The 20143-nt window shown below is 41.7% G+C and overlaps 1 protein-coding gene across 1 annotated transcript in view; it reads right to left on the bottom strand.

Moving 5' to 3' along the window:
* Positions 1 to 15582, bottom strand: part of AKNA (AT-hook transcription factor) — a 59287-nt gene extending 43705 nt beyond the window's left edge. Inside the window, exons 1-7 of the mRNA XM_018566919.1 lie at positions 15525 to 15582; positions 13342 to 13730; positions 12334 to 13235; positions 7805 to 7879; positions 4051 to 4207; positions 2805 to 2941; positions 55 to 114 (exon numbers count right to left, since the gene is read on the bottom strand). Of these exons, the coding sequence (XP_018422421.1) occupies positions 55 to 114; positions 2805 to 2941; positions 4051 to 4207; positions 7805 to 7879; positions 12334 to 13235; positions 13342 to 13678 (1668 nt within the window). The 5' untranslated portion in view covers positions 13679 to 13730; positions 15525 to 15582. The remainder of the gene's footprint in view (positions 1 to 54; positions 115 to 2804; positions 2942 to 4050; positions 4208 to 7804; positions 7880 to 12333; positions 13236 to 13341; positions 13731 to 15524) is intronic.
* Between the last annotated feature and the right edge of the window lie 4561 nt (positions 15583 to 20143).

Genomic DNA, 20143 nt, shown 5'->3' with positions numbered 1-20143 from the left:
AGAAATGGAATTCAATTTAGAGATGTATCAGACCCTTTTATCACTGGACTTTACCTGTTGTTGTTCTTCAGGAGTCAAATTTCCCCCTTGCAACAGCCCCACGAAAAGGTCGACCTGCAAAGGATAAAAATGTATTTTACTAGTGCACGGCACATTTGGATCTGATGCCTGCAGCATATTATTTCAAAAATCATTTTTACAGAAAGGCTGACAAAGTATTTTTATCTGGATTCAGGGCTCTGGGGCTGCAGAAAATAGTGTGTAAAGGCATGTGTGGGCACTGCATGGCATTGCAGTTCATTTGGACCTCTGCCAGCTTATTTTTTGCTGTCTGTTTCTCTATTTTACTCATAGTTCTGCTTTAAAGGAGAACTATGAGGTGAGTGCTTTTCACTCACCTCATAGTTCTAGCCGACCTGTGACAATGAGACTGTCACAGGTCGGCTCAGTAGATCGGGAGGTGAGCGAACGCATACCGGCGCTCGCTCACCTCTCGATCCTATCACGGCTCTCTGCCGTGACAGGGGAGGGGCTGGATTCCACTCTCCCCGCTCAGATCTTCCAGCGCTGACTAGCGGAACGGACGGGGGAGGGGGCGGGTACAGCTGGCTCTGCCTCTAGATAGGCAGAGCCAGCTGTCACTCACGCAGATCCCGGCACAATTGTCGGGATCCGCTTCAGCTGCGGCGTCTCAGTATACCGCGAGCTACAGCTTGCGGTATACTGAGCCTAGGGTGACGGGAGGACGCTAGTTTGTGTCCTCCCGTTACCCTTAGGAGAACTATGGGGAAAAGCCTTAACCCCATAGTTCTCCTTTAATAAAGATTAGAGACTGCACCAGGAATAGTGAGAATCCTCCTGCTTTAGCATAAGTGAGACAGCATGCCAGGACTTGGTGAGCAGTGGGTAGTCCTGAATGGAGAGCATTCTATTACTGTCTACGGGATATCACTGCATACAATCCAGTAGATGATTTAGTATATACCAGTGTCTATCTCCCACAAAATAAAAAATCAGTTTTGGGTGGACTGACACTGGTAACCAGCAAATAAAGCTGGCAATAGCTGGCTTTTTACAAGACTTGGGAACTCTCTAGGAGTGCATTTTGTATAAGTGCTATAAAGAGGACAATTCGATATAAGTAATTCTCATGGATGCCTAATAATGTCAGACCTAAATGCAGCATTGCCATTTAACGCTAACCAGCTCATGTTTATGTACATCTAACCCAAAAGAGCAATACTATAAATCAGGGGTCAAAATTTAAAGTCCTGAGCTACTAGCCAGTTCTTAAGAATTACTCGCTACCAGTTACCCACCTAACCCCTACCCTGCCGCAGCCTTAACTCCGCCCCTAAACACGCCCTCTTAAATAATCTTATCAATGACACTGTTTTCTAGTGTGATTAGTAAGGTCTGCAGACCTTACTAATCACTTCGTTTTCGGCCTGGAGCTCAGTGAAGAGCTCCGGCCGAATGGAAGGGAGACAGCCCAGCAGAAGCAGCTGCTCCCACGAGACAGGTACGCGATCTGTGACCGCAAGCCTGACTGAATTTCCACTCGCCTGCACTGCATTTCCACTCGCCAAATGCGAGCAGGCGAGTGGAAATTTTGAGCCCTGCTATAAATAATTGCACTGCTGCTCATTCAGTACTATTTGGTCAACCATTATGGGCTGTTGTGAACTGAATGGGTTTTGTGCTGGCTGTATTTTAAAGCCCACCTGAACCTTCCAATTTTATCACTGTGATGCAGTAAAGCTGAACACAGTATACGTATGGGTGTCTTTTTCTATTTACTTTCTATGTACTGCAGCAATGGGTTAAAAGAGCTCTGATGCAGTATTGAGTGATGCCAGGAAGCTTACAGGCACTTATTGCTGCCGAAAGACATCCTCGCATACACTGGTCCTCTTGAGATGCCAGCTTGCCAATCCAAGTCTGATATAAAACAATAACCATTTGAACTGAATATACACCTGTCACATGGATAGTTATCTGAGTGACAAGAGAACCTTATTGTAAGCCACCAGAGCTGTACACATTCTTTTTGAATTCTCTGACCCCTGGGAGCCTGGAGCCTATCTAGATAATGAGACAGCCTCGTGTCACCCCCCGCTCCATTCTCCACAATGCATACCTTTCTGCTTGTCAGTGAGGTATGGATTGGGATAATGGCAAAGTATGGACTTCAAGCTGTAAGTTGCCATTGCAATGCAGCAAACAGGTGGATGCCATTTTGTTTTTCCTGTTACTTGGATAACTTTACCCAATTGACATGTGTACTTTTATATTTTACTATGGAAAGCAATGCTATCAAAACTACGTTAGACTTGGCATATACCAAAGGTCTCAACCCCAGCTCATTAGCCACAATAAAGTATAACAAACAAGTGTCCAAAAGATGGGACACAGCAGAGAGCAATATGAAGCCCCTGAGCCACATACTTACTGTAAGATGTTTGTTATTGGCTCAAAAAAAGGCCTGCAAACACATGCGTTTCCTAGAACACACAGCGCTTTCTGTGTTGTGCCCCATTTATGTTTGGAGCTGCATTTACCTTGGATATCAAATACTAATCATAAGGTGTGTTCTGCATGGAAAATATTCTACATCAATACTGACAGTTTTCATTCTCCATAGAAACCTAATATTCCTCTGGAGAATGAGTTTGCACTGTGTTCCCGGGAGTCCTGACTGAATAAATGCACTGGTGGTTTCAAACAGTAAAGGTCTTAGGAATGATAAAGTAATACAGATCTCTTTGGCTTCCAGTGAAAAAAAACGCAAGTTCAACACTAACCTCTCTATAAAGGGTCTCCAGGTGTGATCTTAGAATGGAAGCACTGTCTTCAGGTCCCTGAAGAATGGAAGAACCTGAGGTACCTGGTAAAGTGGCATCTGAGGGAGTTGCTGAATGATTCCGTGGAGCAGAGGAACCTAAAACCAAGTGGAGAAATAGATATAATAGAAAGGGGAATCTGACCACAGAGAGGGAAATCTCCTCTTAGATAATGATCACTGGAACAACTGTCTCCATGGGAAGGTTTCCTCCCCAATTCCAATAGTAATGAAAACTCTTTTGGATTTTCCCCCCACTTTTAGTCCTGTGACAGTGATCATCGTGACAGAGTAAATCTCCCCAGTGGAGATACAGACGACAATAAAAACCTAATAGAAGCTCTAATCTGGGGTGGATGCAAATTAATATAGAATTTAGGAGCCACTCTGTCCAATCCAGGAACCAGCAGAATTGTTTTCTATTTTAAGAGCCAGCCCCAATGACAACTAGAGGAAATCTCAAAAGTTAGGCACCACCTGTAATTTTTAGGTGACATTGGCTACCTAGCCCCTGCGATTTTTCCAGCCATGCTCTAATTTAAATATAAAGCTCAAATTTTGTAGTTAATTTAGAAACTCTGATTCTTCCTTTTTGTGCACAATTGTGTAATACCTGACTAGAAGTCTTTCATGTAGGACCTTAGCAAACCATACAAGAACACATTTGTGCTTCTTACAGCCCACTTAAAAAAATATTGTCCCACATTTATCAGCAAGATCTGTTATAAAAGAGGGGCAGAGGAAAAACAAAAACATAAGAGAAAGGGGATGTATGGAATAGAAAAGGAATAATAGTGTAAAATATATACAGTAAACCAAGCTATTTAACTACTAAAAGACAGTCTAAAGAATATTTGTCTTTCATTTGCCTGAGCAAGCACCAAAATACAGACTTCTGCTTGAAGGGGCCCCTCAGGCCGCACAATAAGTGCCAAAGAGCCCGAGGTTGGGCATCAGGGGAATAGTTGGTAGTATTTAATCACAGTGGACTGAACTTGCTCTGTAATGTTGCAGACCTTTCCCAGCTTACTCAAGGCGCTTCTTCTTCACTCATTAGAACTAAATAATCTGCTTGGAAAAGCTGCAAATTCCAGAACAATCCTGTTAAAGCTGACTATTACCAGCCATATAAGAACACCTTGAAAAAAATGTATACTTTTTTCCATGCAAACATATTTATATGCTCCAAAAATAAATGATTACTTTACCTGTGTCCCTTTTGGTTATATCATTGTCTTCATTTACTGCACTGAAGTTTGCCACCTGTGCATGATGTATGGTGAACTCCATGACTTTTGACCCTTGCATGACTGTTCCCATTTGAACACTGTGGCTTGGTTTTGCAGGGTCAGAGTAGAGCTGTACCTGGTGAAAGAGAATACCTTCTCCATTAAAATACAGGTTTACAAACTTTGTTCTTTATGCCAATGTTGGTAGGAAAGTACGGCAGATCATGCAAAAATTGCAAAATGAACCAATAAAAACCTCTACATCTACGAGTCAAACCTAATAACCAAAATAGCTCCAGTGAGTACACTACTAATAGTCTTTCTTAAACAAGACCTATGCTATTTGCTACATGCCATGGGACATCATTCATCATACTTGTATTATGACACAATTAACCACCTATTCTGTGGCATCATTTATGACGCCTGTCTTGTTTCTCCAATCAAACCAGTCCTGTGACATCATTTAATCAAACAGTCCAGTATGTCCCATTGTATTTCTTCTATTCTAGTCCAGTCCTTGTTAACTAGAGTTCTTCCAGAGGTCCCTATGTATTTCTTAAGTAGTGGCAGATTGATATTCTGCATGATAGTGTCAATGCTTGATAGTCACTCGACAAAGCCAGTGGTGTGGACTAGTGATTATCAATAAAGGGAACAATACACTAAGCACCAATGTACCAATGATCCTACTCTTGACCATTATTATTATTCATTTTATTTTATGATTGTAATTACTACTGAATATCTTGTTGTATATAGCAGGGGGGCATCACATGTGAAATGTACTAAATGAACATCACATTCTTTCTTCTTTATGTATTCCTATTTTCTTTTATTCTACAACTTACTGATCATGCTAATGTACCTCGAGCTGTAGATAAAATAATATTTAGCAGAGGTTCCTTCAGACTAGAAAATGATTTCCTCCTTGGCAAAAAAAACTTGGTGAAAAGAAAGGCTGCCCTAATCCAATACACCATTCAATAAATGAGTTCAAAGGTATCATTCATTAAACCTTTGATGTATTGTGATTCATCAAACAAGACCTATGGCATTAGTAATTACACCATTTTGGTTGCTCCATTTATAACCCCAGCACTAGGTTCTCTTCAGTCACACTAGTCCAATAACCTAATGTATAATATGAATCCAGTGATATAATTTACCAAACTGGTCCTTAGCAACCATTCCTAATACAGCTCCTACAATTATTACCAGGAGCCTTTATTATAAATAGGGACTTTTTAATATAAAATATGAGACTGAATGAGATGGTTTCTGTAGATTTTATTTTTACATTTCTTAAATATATCTGTCGGATCCACTATTCTACATGGATTCCTTCTAAATATTGCATCCTGCAGGAATTTGTTGACAATAATAACCAGACCTCATCCTTCTAGAACATAGAGAAAAAGGGGGAGGTATTCTGTAGTTTTAACACACTTGCTGTCATAGATTGACAGCATTCATCTTCAAAGATACAGTGAACATTGTCACCACAGGATAGAAAGTATGTTACTGGCAGGATCACCAGGTTAAAGAAAAGTAAAAAGAACCTGAAATAAAAACAAATGCAACCACCACATCTAAGGACTGGTAAGATGCAATATATGAAAATATATGTGGATCGAGCAGCTGATGGTCAAAAACCCCTTTTCAGGGTTGTTTTTGTCATCTGCATCACAATGGGAGGATTTTCCCTCACTTCCTGTTGAAGAGAGAAGAAATATGTTGAAAGTGAGGAAGAGACCTCGCTCAGAGAAAATAAGTCGGTCCCTCTAAGGGAACATTTTCACTACCTACAGCCTCGTCACTGGATCATCTCCCTTACTAGGGGACATGACTTTCCATACACTGACAGGGTTATTCACAAAAGGGTGAAGAGTTTGGAGAAGTCAGGAGAAGTGAACAATCTAGGACAACATGGCTGATTCGGAAAGTGAGATGAATTGGAGAATTTTTCCAAATCAGCTACGTTGTCCTTTTCACTTCTCCTGCCTTCTCCAAACTTTTCACCCTTTAGTGAATAACTGTAAGTCACCGTTTAAACATGTTTGTCTACATTCTCTAGGTGCACCTGGCCTCATTTATTTGTTATATTCCCATCTTAATACCATTCCTGAAGCCCCTGTACTTTCATATGTTTAGAATTGGAATAAGGATCTCTCTACCTTGTCACTTACTCTGGGGGAGGAGGACTGGGGTGCAATCTGGTTTCGTGTGATGAAATGTTCCTTTAACACCTCTATTCTGGAGTCTGCTTACAAGGTCTTCATTAGATGGTATTGGGTTCCTTCCAGAATAGCTAAGGCGGTCCTGTCCTTTAGTGATCGATGTTTCCGAAGCTGTGGTCATTTGGGAGATGTACTGCATATCTGGTGGACGTGCCCTAAATTGACTTCCTTTTGGTCCAGGGTGTTTGGTCTTATACATTCTCTTTTTCATGTTATTATCCAGAAAGATCCCGTGTGGCTCTATTGCATCACAGTTTCTTTGCTGTCATCCTCTTAACAGACCTTGCTAACCTATATTTTTTTGACTTCGAAACAGACCATTGTGAGAGCGTGGAGGACATCCAGGGTTCCATTTCCTGCAGTGAAGCTTCGAATGAACACAATGTTTATTAATGAAACGATGACGAGTATCCTTCATGAAACTCATGCTCGGTTTCGTAAGCTTTGGGACCCTTGGCTCTCATACACTCTTCCCACTGTGGACCCTTCTAGTTTCCGCAATCTTTGGCGACTCCCATTTTTGAGCTCCTTACATGTGTCCTGGGGATTTGGGGGCTCCTGGATTATCTTTACACTTACTTTTACTCTTAATTTTGCTTTAACTTTCATTCCTGCTTTTTCTTTTCCAGATCTCACCCTTCTTCCTTGGTAATATATACCCTCCTTGGGCTTATCTGTTTGTATTAAGCGTGTGACAACTCCTGGGCCATCAGACTACACAATCTATTGGTATAAGCTTATTTCAAACAGGTAATGCTAATGTAACAAATTTTAATGAGAATTAATAATAAAGTAGAAAAACATATAAACACACCTACTGACAAAGAACATCTAAAATCAATTAAAATGACAAACAGGTGTAGGTGTGTTTTATATGTTTTTCTACTTTATTATTAATTCTCATTAAAATTTGTTACATTAGCATTACCTGTTTGATTATTATAGACAGCTCCTATTTTGGGATTCCGTATTTTCGGGGAACTTTGCTTATTATAGATTGACGCTGGAACCCAGGAGCTTTTTGTCCACTTTATTGTTATTTGAGGCGCTTCTCCTTTCCCCATTTGTTATTATATAAGCTTATTTCACATGGATTTCTGCACTAATGGGTCACTCTACGCCTACGTTGTTAACGCTTTGATGTGTTGTGCTCTGTTTCTTTTATTTGAAAATGTTTAAAAATGTATTGCAAGTGAAAGTGAGGAAGAGAGAAAGATCCTCTCCTAGACAGTTGTTTCTGGAACCCATTCCCCATTGGAAACTATTCTTGTTCTGGTGACAAAAATTATTTCACATTTAGTTCTCATGGCAGTGGTCAGACAAGCAGAAGGGGGAATCTCACTAATAGGGACTCTTGTGACTTTTATTCTACATTCTACAAAATGCCTTAGTGTATGTGGTGACAAACGTCCACTTAGAGTTTAGAGAAGCTCTTAACATGAACTCAGTCTGGCAGATCTAGGCAATTCAATATTAACATCACACTATCTTACTTTAGCTCCAAGGCGCAGACGGTCAATCGTATTTTCAGCCTCTGCATACTTAGTGAGCAGCTTGTGATAATCCTCCTAGAGACAAGCAGAAGGAAGAGAGGACAGGTTAAGGAAGGTGATTATATGATGTACAGATAGCAACAACTAATTAAAGAAAAGGAGAACAACACGAATGGCGGTACAGAGCCATGCAGGAAATATAACAAAATGATAGTGCTGTTATTAATATTGTTCAGAATGTCCGAATGTCAAACACAATTTCTATACCAGTTTTTATTGTAAACTAAAGCTTATATCTATGAAGTTGCAAACCTGATAAAACACTGCTGGCACCAGGGGATCATACTTGTATGCACACATCAGCCTTACTTCCAACTCACCAGCTTTGCCCAGCTGTACATCAATAGAAATGCATAGGTAGTCCATGGATTGGAGTAGAGAACTGGGAGACTTCATTTTAACAGGCAGCAAAAATGCCTTGGTGTGTTTTGCGCTATGTTGCTTAGCTGAGCTTTACAGCCAATCATCATAGTGCGAAGCGCGTTAAGATTTTTTGCTGCTGCCAGGTGCTTATTTAAATAAAGTCTCCCAGTGATCTGCTTCAGTTTGTAAACTCTATCTATGCATTTAGGTTGTAAATCTAGCTTGACATGTTTAAAAGCAAGAACTAAGAGATATTTTATGGCCTGTGTTGATGGGCTTTGGGCTTGTGTCAATGGTCCATCAGTTTTGAGATGCTTCTGAGATCATTTAGAATTCATTGACAGGTGCATTTGACCTGCAGTTGATTTCCTTCTGATCGCCACTTGACCTGCTTCGAGCAGGTTTTGCATTCCCATAGACTCATATGGGAATGTATGACCTGACTGAAGTGAACAGAAGTCCGCTGACACAGGCCCTTCCTTACAAAGTAAGACTGCTAAGTGACTTAGGCCTTGTTCACACCAAGCGCGTTCTAGGAGCAGAACAGTTACAGACCGGAGCAAAACTGAGTCCAATGTATTCCAATAGTATTTTTAGCTCCAGTTTACATCGCAGCGTTCCGTTCCACGCATGCAAACACATAAAAAATGCATGCAAACGCCCTGGAACGCACTGAAAGCCCATTTTTATAACCAAATACGGCCCAGAACGCATCAAAAATGCGGCACAACCCACTGCACTGCGTGTGCAGAAACTCATGCAGATCTGCTCTGCATTTGGTGGGAACAAGGCCTAAAGAGGACTGTAAAAGCTGTGCCCGAAAAAGCAAGCAGAAGGCAAAGGTCTAGTCACCAGTATTGCCTGTGCTTTCCATGCTGCTGATCTTTTTCCCCATTTACTGACTTGCTAGGCCTTGTTCTAAAATGTGCCACAGTGTGGAGGTAACTTTAAACTGACCATTACTTGTGTAGATTTGGCTGAGGCTTCTCCTTCTTAGCAGGAAGTAGTCTGCTCTGTATCTCCAATGCATTAAAGCGCATCTCAATATATGGTAATGCACTACAGTGCCTTCTAGTCTGCTATGTCAGACAAATGGTGCATGTCCATTCTTTGGTTTCAATGCGGACACAGTCGTACAATAATTTTTTGTTATAAATAGGCCCCATAGTGTATATCTGTGTGTTTTTTATCTGCTCTTTAAAAAAAACATACGGTAGTTGAGATTTGTTGGTCTTTCAATAAAATGTAAAGGTGCCTGCCCTTTTAATGTAGATATACTTCACTCCCCATCCAGTGGTGTATTTTGGTTTTGTGCTGCTCTAGGCAAGACTAAACTCGGACACCCCCCTCAATCTAAATTTGCCCCACCCCATCCTGTTTAGGACATTTTGGGCAACCTGTCAGTCACTGGATACAGCCCACACGGGGTCTCAGGAGAGCTGTACACGGTCTCAGGTGGGCTCTGCATAGTCCCTTTCCCTGCATACATGTGCTGCTCCTCTTACCTGCAGCTCGAAGTGCCATCAGTACCAACAGTATACATTGCAGTCCCCAGCCTGCTTCTGGGATATCCCGCCATCAGATCACATGCTATGGCCAGCCCAGAGCCACCCGCTGCTTCTCCTCCACCTCCTGTACAACGCAAGCTGGACCGCATCTCACTGGACCCTCCACCAGACAGCTCTATAATTAGGCAGCCGCTCTTAGGGCGGCCTAGTTTGCCTCATTAGGCAGTCGCCGCTGCCTGATTCTGTGCCGCCCAGCCTCAGCCCACTGGGCAAGTGCCCAGTATGCTCAAGGGCAAGTCCGGCCTAGTCCACCTCATTGGTTTGGGTGGCGTTTTCTGCTGCCCCCCTGGAAAGTGCCGCCCTAGGCAAATGCCTAGTTTGTCTTGCAGTAGATACACCCCTGTCCCCATCCCTGGTCTAATTAGCAGGTTCTTAGCTGCCATTGACCTTTTGGTGCTCCTTGACTGCTTCTGCAACTTGGAATGCTGTTTAAAGGTATTGACTATATGTAAGCTCTGTGGCTAATTGCAGTGAGCAGTCTAGTTTATTTGTCTGTGCTTGAAATAAGCATTTACGCTATCTGCGCAGTTGATTTTTTTTTTCAACTGATCACCAGCATTTATTAGCGAAAAGGATGTGTAAACACAAGATTTCATGAATCAATTCTGGCTGTCTAGTTTAGCATGTAGCAGCCGTCTGTTTTCTAGAAAAAGATAGTCAATATGTACTAAAATATTTTCTTCAGAGTTGAATTCTCCTTTCAAGTGCATCCAGCATAAGAAGATTATGTGGACTGCTAATACTGACTTCTGCTTATGAGACTGTTAGTTGCTTGGCTGTCATGCTAATGCATTGACATCAATGCTGTCTGAATCACTGACCAGGAACAAGTATAGAGATTAACTTTTCTGACACTCATTATGACACTGCATGCATAATCTGGGTATGTGGCTCTAAACGTTTTGAAGCCAAACATACGGACAACAAGCAATTTTAGCACTGGGCAGCCTATGTACTTCTCTTATTATGGTGTACTGTAAGAGTTCTTTAACTTATCTGGGCCATTCCTTTAGAGCCTGCTCTCATGGGATCTGGTCTGACACCGGAATCCGGATCTTTTCTTCTTTTGAAATATATGGAGGAAAGTTATTGAAGTGGAACTCCAGCCAAAACATTTGTTACTTTGTTTTGGATAGAATGTCAGGAATTAATTCTGTGTTAATGCTGGAAAAACTTATCAGTAGATAAGTGATACTTATCACTGTCCCAGAGACGGTGGTCACCACAACAAGCGGTGAGAGGAAATCTCTCCAGTGGGAGCAAGAATACAATTAAAGCTTAGGATCTCATTCACCTAGTGCCAGGATCTCAGCACTGCATGATCAGAGCACACAACTGCTTGCTGTGATAAAACACAGAGGCTCCTGGCACAGGAGGAGATGAGTATGTAGCAGAATAGGGGTTAGCATTAGGGCTTGGGTTCAAAGGTAGATTGTGTATTAGAGTTCAACTTAAAGAGGAACTTTACCCATATCTTTTAATATCAACAAAGGCACCTTTATAAATATTTAATAATGGCAATCTACAAACAGGTACTTCAAGATAATTGCCGGCTTTGTATTCTTTACGTACCTTATTTTTCTTTTCTTTCCCAGTGGCCATTTTAACTAAGGGCAGATTATTAGATCTCACCTAGGACTCTGGCACATGTGACTAGGACATGTGACCATGCACATCATCTCAGGAGAGGAAAATGTCTTTCCCTTTCATGAGATTACAGATGATATTTCCCAGCAATGCATTGCTTATGTAACCTTCCCGGGATGCAACACTTGGGCACATTACATCATTTGTGTCAAGGTGGACCGGGATGTGGATAAACTTTATTGGTAAGTAAATGAAAAATATGTTTAATGAATGTAATATGATTTTAAATCAGCATGCAGAGCTGAAAGGGGGTGAAGGTTCACTTTAAGACCACTAACACTAGACTCCTTAGGCTGGAAAGAAATGCATCATAAAAAACAAACAAAGGTTCTGATCCTTTACCACAGTATCCAGAACGTAAAAATAAGTTTTCTTGGACTTTTCATTTAACTGCAATAAACTGTGGGGATGGACATGAAAGGAAAAAAAAGTCCAGAAACACTAATTAAGTGAAGCTGCCTGAGGCTTGAATGTAAAGTCTACCCATATATAATATTTCTGTTCTTGGTAGCTTCTAACAAAGTGGATCATCCACTGATTTTCTATATTTTCAGGGACCCCATTGACAAGGTCCCTAAAAATTATTTCTTGGGTCCATCCACCTACCATGGCCAACATGAAGCAGCCTCACTTTTCCTGCTGGATTTTTAACCTATTTTACATTATGCAGAAAGATGAGTGCAACACTTTTTACGGACAAAATAAGCAAGTTTTCTTTGTGAGGGGGGCTAGACGCAGGAACATTGGTCTGGTATATTACTAATGGGGGCCTGGAAGGATATAAGAAGGACACTAAGTGATTCCCCTACTAACATTCACTGGCAATTAATAGATCCAATTTGGGTGGACTTAAAAATGAAAAGAAAAAGTGTAAAGTTACCATATATTTACCTGTAGCTGATGAACAAGTTGGGTGGCTTGCTGTGGGGTTTTGAACTCTTGTGGTACTGAGGGTGGAATGGTTGGTTCCTGGGCAGGCTTTTCAACACTGCTCAGCAGGACCTCTCTTACTATATCTGCTGGTGATTTAAAGAGAGTAGGGGCACTTTGCTTTTCTAGCCTTTGTGGCTGAGGAGGACGATAACCCTGGTCATCACGGGGAAATCGGACCCGGGGACCAACTTTAGAAAAATCAGGCAAAGGGTAGTTGAGCTGACCTCTGCCATATTGTTCAATGGTTGAATTTTTGCTTTTCTTTTCATTAGAATGCTGTGCGTTCTGCCTTTTGGTCGAAGAGGAAGGTGATAAGGTAGACTTAGTTCTTAAATATGTAGTCTGATTGGACAACTTTGTAACTCTGGAAACCTTTCCATGATCTCCAAAAGGAATGACGGCTGATCCTTCGCCACTATCTGTATGTGAGGGTTCTGGAAGAGTCTCAGCTTCTATACCAGGTGATAGACTCAACATGCCAAATAGTCTAGTGTCCCAAGTGCTAGGAAGTGGAGGAGATGATGGTGAGTGGGACTCTTTAATAGCTTCACCTCCCTGATTCTTTGAAATGTTAGAGTAATCTTCTTGAGGGGATCCAGGTAAGTTGTTCCACTGATCTTCCCCTGCTAAAGTTTGTCCATAGTCGTCAAGCCTTTCATGTTCAGTTCCATTATAGAGCAATCCCAATTGTTGTGTGTTCCAGTTTTCTTCTTCATTCCCATCCCATGCTCCCAGGGAACTCCCTTGATCCACCTCATCTTCAGTCATATCCAGCTGTTGGTCCCTGCTTGGAGGTCTTCGTTCAAGTGCAGAAGGCAAAGTAATTGACCTGCTAGGTTGGTCCAAAAAAGTGAGATCATCTGAAAAGTAAAATAACAAGACAGATATGTCACCATTTTATTTTGTTATATATAGCAGAAATGTTATGGAAGGAAACTTCCTGCCTGAAGTAAGAGATTAACTTACCGGTATCATGAATGCTAATTATTTCTTGGTTCCTTCTTTCTTCTGGCATTTGGGAAAAACTAAATTGCTCTTTCCAGCTTTGACTATCTGATCTGTCACCATCTGTAGGGGATGCTGGGAACAAAATTCCTTCTTCATCTTGCTCCAACATGTCTCCTATTTCCAAACCTAGTATTTTTTGTTGTTCAGTTTCATCCTCTTCTATAAATCCTTGGTTATATAGTTCCATTCCGCCTTCCTTTAATCCAATGACTCCATCCTCATCCATATACCTTACAAAGTTCTGATCCTCATCTTCACTGCTGCCAATTTGCTCCTGCCTGTTGTAGCCATCCATAGTCAAGGAGAAAGGTTCGGGGTTTCAAAGTCCTCCCCAGGTGACATGTCACCTGCAGACACAAACAAAGCATATATCAGATGGGAGCCCTCAGGAGAGCCAATTACTCTACTCCAATCTAAGAAAAGCCTAAGACACAAAATAGAGCAAATGTAGATTGTTATAGCTAATGTCTTGTTCTTTTCTTCCTGTTTCACCCACTCATTTCTATTCTTCCGGTCTGCTCCTTCCTCTTTACTTAGTAAGGATATTTAGCAAAGAACTACACTATATAGTGAAATGTTTGTGGACACCTGTATATCACACCTACTAACTGACCAAAAATATGTAAACAATCGTCCAAATGGGAGTTCAGATGTTTTGCAGGGAACTGTACAGTCAATGTTACAGAATACAAATACATTTTAGACAACTGTGTGCTTTCAACCTTGTGGTAACAGTTTGCGTAAGGCTTTTTTTGATTCCAGCATGACTGTGCTTCTTTGCACAAAGCAAACTCCATAAACACATGGTTCCAACAAACACACTCCAGAACATTGTGTAAAGCCTTTCCTGAGCATGGAGGCTGTTATAGATGTAAAGGGATGGGGCAATTCCATATTAATGCCCATAGTTTTAAAATAGGATGTCAAACAATCTCACATCGGTGTGATGGTCGGGTGTCCACAAATGTTTTATCATATACAGGTGAAACTCGAATAATTAGAATATCGTGCAAAAGTAATTGCAGTAAGTGCTGCAAAAGGGGCCCAAACCAAGTACTGAGTACATATGCATGCTTGTACTTTTCAGAGGTCCGATATTGTTCTATGTACAATCCTTGTTTTATTGATTGCATGTAATAATCTACTTTTTTGAGGTTGTGGATTTGGGGTTCTTGGGGTTTTCATGAGCTGTAAGCCATAATCATCAAAATTATGACAAATCACGGCTTGAATTATCTTGCTTTGCATGTAATGAGTCTATCTCATATATTAGTTTCACCTTTTAAGTTGCATTAGTGAAATAAATGAACTTTGCACGATATTCTAATTATTCGAGTTTCACCTGTAGTGTATGTGCAATGTTTAATATCCACCAGAAACTGGTCAGCAATTAGATTTCAATGGTCTGACTACTCTAAAAAGGGGTGATATTTGGTTGCTAAGAGTTAAAGCACTTTTCACTGTTGTTGTACCATCTTACGCACTGTGAGATTATGTGGCTTTATGTTGCTCACCTTCTTTTGACAATGCTGGTTGGTTGACTTGACATACATTGGTCGAATATTGTCAAAGGAGCCAGTCTGACAATTTTGGCCCGAACAGTGACTGTGCACAACCAGATGCAGCCACTGTACAGATACTCTGACAGTGGCACATCCGCCACTGTCAGAATACAACAGACCAGCAGGGGGGGGGGGGTCGGGGATTTCCCCATCTATGCGGCCAACTATGACATCTCTCTCAATAAAGGTTTCCTTCAAATCAGGTGGTTTTCTAATGTTCTAGCAGCTGTCAGTACTCTAAAAAGAAATTTTTTTTGATTGGTTTTACATTATTGTAAACTTTTTGTCACCTTGATCCACTCTTGATAAATCTTTTAGATCCTTCACACAGATTACTGCTTAACCAACAAATGCATTTTTTGTCTCTCCCTCATTCTCAGTCTCTTTTTATCCCCCTTTTCCTCTTTATTTCGGTTGTTCTTTCTCCCCTTACGTCTCACTTTATTTCTATCTTACCCCTTCTCTCTCTTTTGTTTCTCATCCTGTCTCTGATTCCTGCCCTCTCTTACGCTTTTTCTGCCCCTCTCTTTTTCTCCAGTTGTCTCTCTCTCTCCCTCCCCATCTCTTTCTCACTCTTACCTCTGCCTCTCTTGTAGCTGCTGCCTCCCGCTCACGGCCATGTCTGTTGATTCTTTAAGTCAGCTGACCAAAATAAAAGCCTTTTTCTAACCCTCCCTCCCCCTCTGCTCCACATCCCCTGCTCCCCCCTCCACTTCCCCTCTACAAGTGATGCAGCAACATCTTAGCCTCTAAATCTTACAGCTGACGTGTATTACTTCAATCACATAACTTTTATCAGTATGCAGAGTGGATACTTTTTTCCCACTCCAAAAAAGGAAGAAAAAAAAAATCCATACAAAACACGATCCTCGATCAGAGCGGAATACTAAAGGCAGAGCTTTAAAACTATTGCAACGCCTTGCATCAGAGCTTCCTGATCCAGGAAAGAGTTTCTTAATCATTTTGACATGTTATGTTCCGCTAAGAAGGAATGAAGTAATGTCTTTATCATCAGTAAAAAAAAAAAAATCACATTTGACACGGAGGCAGTATTTTACTTAAAGAGGGATTACAAAGGGTTCATTGACTTTACGTATCCAGGATTATTTAAGATGACAATGGGAATATCAACAATGATCAGGAGTCCTATATGATTTTTAGTAAAACAGAGCTGCAGGCAACAAGATGAAGACAATGATGAAATACATGAATGTGAACAGATTTAGCTGCCAGAGAATTTGATTCACACACCTCATACACCCAAAGAGTGGAGATTCCTATGTCCTGGTTAGTCAAAATGTTTCAAATGCTGATTGAATCACTTACAATGGATGCTGCTCCTTGATGTTTAAAAGTTTTAGCTTCCTGCAGAATCAGCTGGTCCCCTGAGCACTGGCCCTGATATCCTGTTTTTAGGTGACAAAGTCAAAAATCTTTTTCCCTCCCCCATGTTAATGAAAGCACTTACCTTAAATGATGTCTCTTAATCCGATCTTCTTCTTCTTTCTTGTCCTTTTCATCTGTCCATCCAGTGCTGCTGCGGGTCTCCGATCCAGCGCTGACTCCTCTGAGCTTGCTGGCACTTCCTGTCCCACAGTGTCTGCATGCGGGTGCATGCGTCCATAGACTTACCTTGTGTCTCTCCTCGTCTCCCGGCCGAAAATGTCATATGCGCACGCCCCAAGATGCTTTGCGGCCGCCCGAGAATTTTCACATTTTCGGACAGGAGCGAGCGGGGAAGACACGGGTAAGTATTAACCCTTTTCAAAGCGTTTTTTTTTTTTTTTTTACACTTTTTGCATAGATCTACTGCTTGCTAGCAGTAGATCTATGAAAAAAAACGGAGGATTTAATAACCCCTTTAAGGTGGCTCCTTTCCCTTGCAGGGTCCTATGGCGCCACCATTGTGTGTACTAGTAAGATGTATGCGTCTCTACAAACACACAGCCATGGCAAGACAAGCTGCTCCCTGTTCATCTCAACGAATTTGCCTACTGAAGAATATTCGACCAGAAGAGAAATTACACTAAGAACATTTAATTTGACCCCATTCTCTCAATCCTCTCACTTAGTTAACTCACACAGAACAAATGCATATGAAGTTTCCTTGAACAAATAAGCTATGTGAATTCTTTTATAAATAGATCATATTTTCTTGACCTTTTTTCAGTCACGGCACCCTTTAAAAGTATGACAAATTTTGAGGCACCCCGGTCTAAACTGTCATGGATTTGTAGCGGTTGCCACATGCAAGAACACATAAAAAATGGGGCTCCCCTTTACATTTAAGTCCCCCCTTCAAATCAGGATCCCTCTTCCCTATTACATCAGTAGCCCCCCTTCAAAATCAGGAGCTCCTCTTTAATATCAGAGCCTCCTCTTTATATAAGGAGCACCCTTCACATCATAGCCTTCAGCCCCCCTCCTTTACATCAGAGTCCTACCATTACAAAATGTCAAGACACCCTGAGGTTGCCAGAAGTCACCCACCCCTGGGTGCCAGACACCTCTTTAAGAAAGGCTGAAATAGTCATTTCCTAAACTGTAGTTAGATTTGTGAATGATAATAAAGTTTTAGTTACTTTGGATGCTGCACTTTGTACATCATTGTTGCTTTTCAGTGTCAGTGTGCTCGGCCTGAGTAAGTAGTAAACTATTTCTAAGAGCCCATTCACACCAGGGCGGTTGTGGATCAGCACGGTTACCGTGCTGATCTCAAAAGGGAGTTTTTAATTGTGTGTTCAGTGCTGAAATGCAATTAAAAACAACGAAAACTGAGCTGATCAGCGCGGTTCCATTGGAACCTATATGGAAACCGCACTGCTCAGCGCGGCAAAAATAGTGCAGGGAGCAGTTCGGTCGGGGGCGGTTCGGAACGAGCAGACCCGCGTGGTCGCATGAACGGTCCCCATAGCAATGTATGGGAGCGTTAATGTCGGCGGATCCGTGCGGCTGGACCGCCCCGTTGTGTACAGGGTCTAAATCTGATCTTTTCGTTTTGCACTGTTACTGGCTCAGGTTCTAGGTGGACGGCACTCTTGCCTTGCATCTCTGGTGTGATTATCCGAAGGACATTATCTGCGTGGGGTTAGCATGTTTTTCATGTATTTGTGTGAATTTTCCTCACTTAAAGTGACATTAAAGGCTATTTTCCCCCCTCCCCCCCAATGTTAGTGTAAGGACTTACCTTAAATGATGTCTCTTAATCATCTTCTTTCCTGTAGTTTTCAGATGTCCCTCCAGCGCTGGTGCGGGTCTCGGATCCAGCGCTGACTCCTCTGTCCTCCTCTTCTCTCATGTCCCACGGTGTCTGTCCGTGTGCACGCTGCTCCATAGACTTACCTTGTGTCTCTCCTCGTCTCCCGCCCGAACATCTGAACTGCGCATGCGGCCGCCCCAAGATCCTTTGCGGCCGCCCGAGAAATTTTCAGATGTTCTGACGGGAGCGCGCGACGGAGACACAAGTAAGTGTTACCCCTTTTAAAAAGTTTAAAAAAAAAATCATTTTGCATATATCTACTGCTTGCTAGCAGTAGATATATACAAAAACATGCAAGGGTTTAATAACCCTTTAAGCCAAGACTGGAAATAAAATCACCTTGGGTCAGGAATCTATATTCAAAGCCGAGTAATTCAATATTAAATGTAATACTCTTGCCTGTTTATTGAACTGAAAACAATCCTCTCACAAAGGAACTGGCAATCGCCATTCGATATGTGTGTCACTTCTGCATTAGCATTGAACTCTTTTAGTGACTCGAGAAAAATGTATTATTTTTAGCAACATTTGTACTTTGTTTTCTGTACCTTTCCTGCAGAAGGCAGATGGAATGACTTAGTACATGGCGTTCTGAAGACAACGCTGCCTTTGTGGTACAAATCAGTTTTATTATTGTGCTGGAGACCCTTCTCATACAACAGCTATGGCTGACAGCCAGCACACCACTGAGCCATTCAGCTTGAATAAATCACAGGCCGCTCTACCAGCTGCAATTAAAAAGCACCCGACGCAGACGGGGCTACTGCCGAGATATTATCTGGTCTAATCTTTACACATCACCATCATCATTGTGATTTTGCTTTATGCTTGCAGAGTAATGGGTCAGCCTAACACAATAGAGAGATGGAAATAATATCAATACGATGTCACAGCTAAGAGTCACAAATGTGACCTAATTCTGAGTTCAACAGAAGCCAGTATTTATTTCTACCAGGGAACCATTCTACAAGCTATGCACAGCAAAGGGGACGTTTTTAATGTAGGAATTGAAAGGTAAATGACTTATACCGGGGTCTATTGATAAACAATTCGCATAGCCATTCACCCTACAGATCTTTCTGAACATTCGTTCTGTGCAAATAGACGCAAAATGAATGTTCTTAGATTTATCTTCTTTTTTAGGTCAAATGTATGTCAAGTCATACTGCATTTTGGCCACTAGATGGAGCTGAGGTGCATAAGAAGTATTTATTTCCTATGCTCCTCAGCTCCATCTAGTGGTCAAATGCAGTATGACATGACATTAATTTGACCTGAAAAGAAACTATATCCAAGAACTTTTGTTTTTGCTTCTATTTGCACAGAACGAATGTTCAGAAAGGTTTGTAGGGCGAATTGTTTCTAAGCAGACCCCTTTAACGGTAATCCCTGTGGCCCAAAAGAGAACTAACGCCAAAAAAAAGGTTTGGCAATAGTTCTCTTTTAAGTGCACAATAGTGTGCCTTAAAGGGTAACTTTTCCCATGAAATCTGTAAATAACCGTTAAGATGTCCATTCCCTTTTTATGGACTCCCCATTCTTGAGCAACACACAAACTTTAAGCCTTGCCCTGCGCACTGTCCGTTACATAACTTTTTTACAGCAACACTCACCTGACCTATCATCTGAATCGCCTAGGTGTGAACCTAGCTTCAAGCAGAACTCCGGGTAAAAATGTTATTAACCCTTGCAGTGGGGCTACACTTGCACTGAAAAGGCCTAAGGGGAAAAAAAAAAAGGTATACACACCGGATCCTCTGCGTTGGCTTGCTCTTAGACCAGTCTCTGGAGCCTCTCTCCCCCTTCGCTGCAGCAGTCTAAGGTCCCCGAGTCATCATGTTTTATACACAGCGTATGGGACATGAGGACGCTGAGGGACATCCCATCGCTGCAGTGGTGGAGGAGACAGGCTGGAGGGAGCGCTGTCACAGCTGGCCAG

The sequence above is a fragment of the Nanorana parkeri genome, unplaced genomic scaffold (assembly GCF_000935625.1).
Source record: "Nanorana parkeri isolate BGI_ZX_2015 unplaced genomic scaffold, ASM93562v1 scaffold988, whole genome shotgun sequence".
Taxonomy (NCBI): domain Eukaryota; kingdom Metazoa; phylum Chordata; class Amphibia; order Anura; family Dicroglossidae; genus Nanorana; species Nanorana parkeri.
Note: the sequence above shows the minus strand (reverse complement) of the source record. Positions and strands in the feature narration are given on the sequence as shown.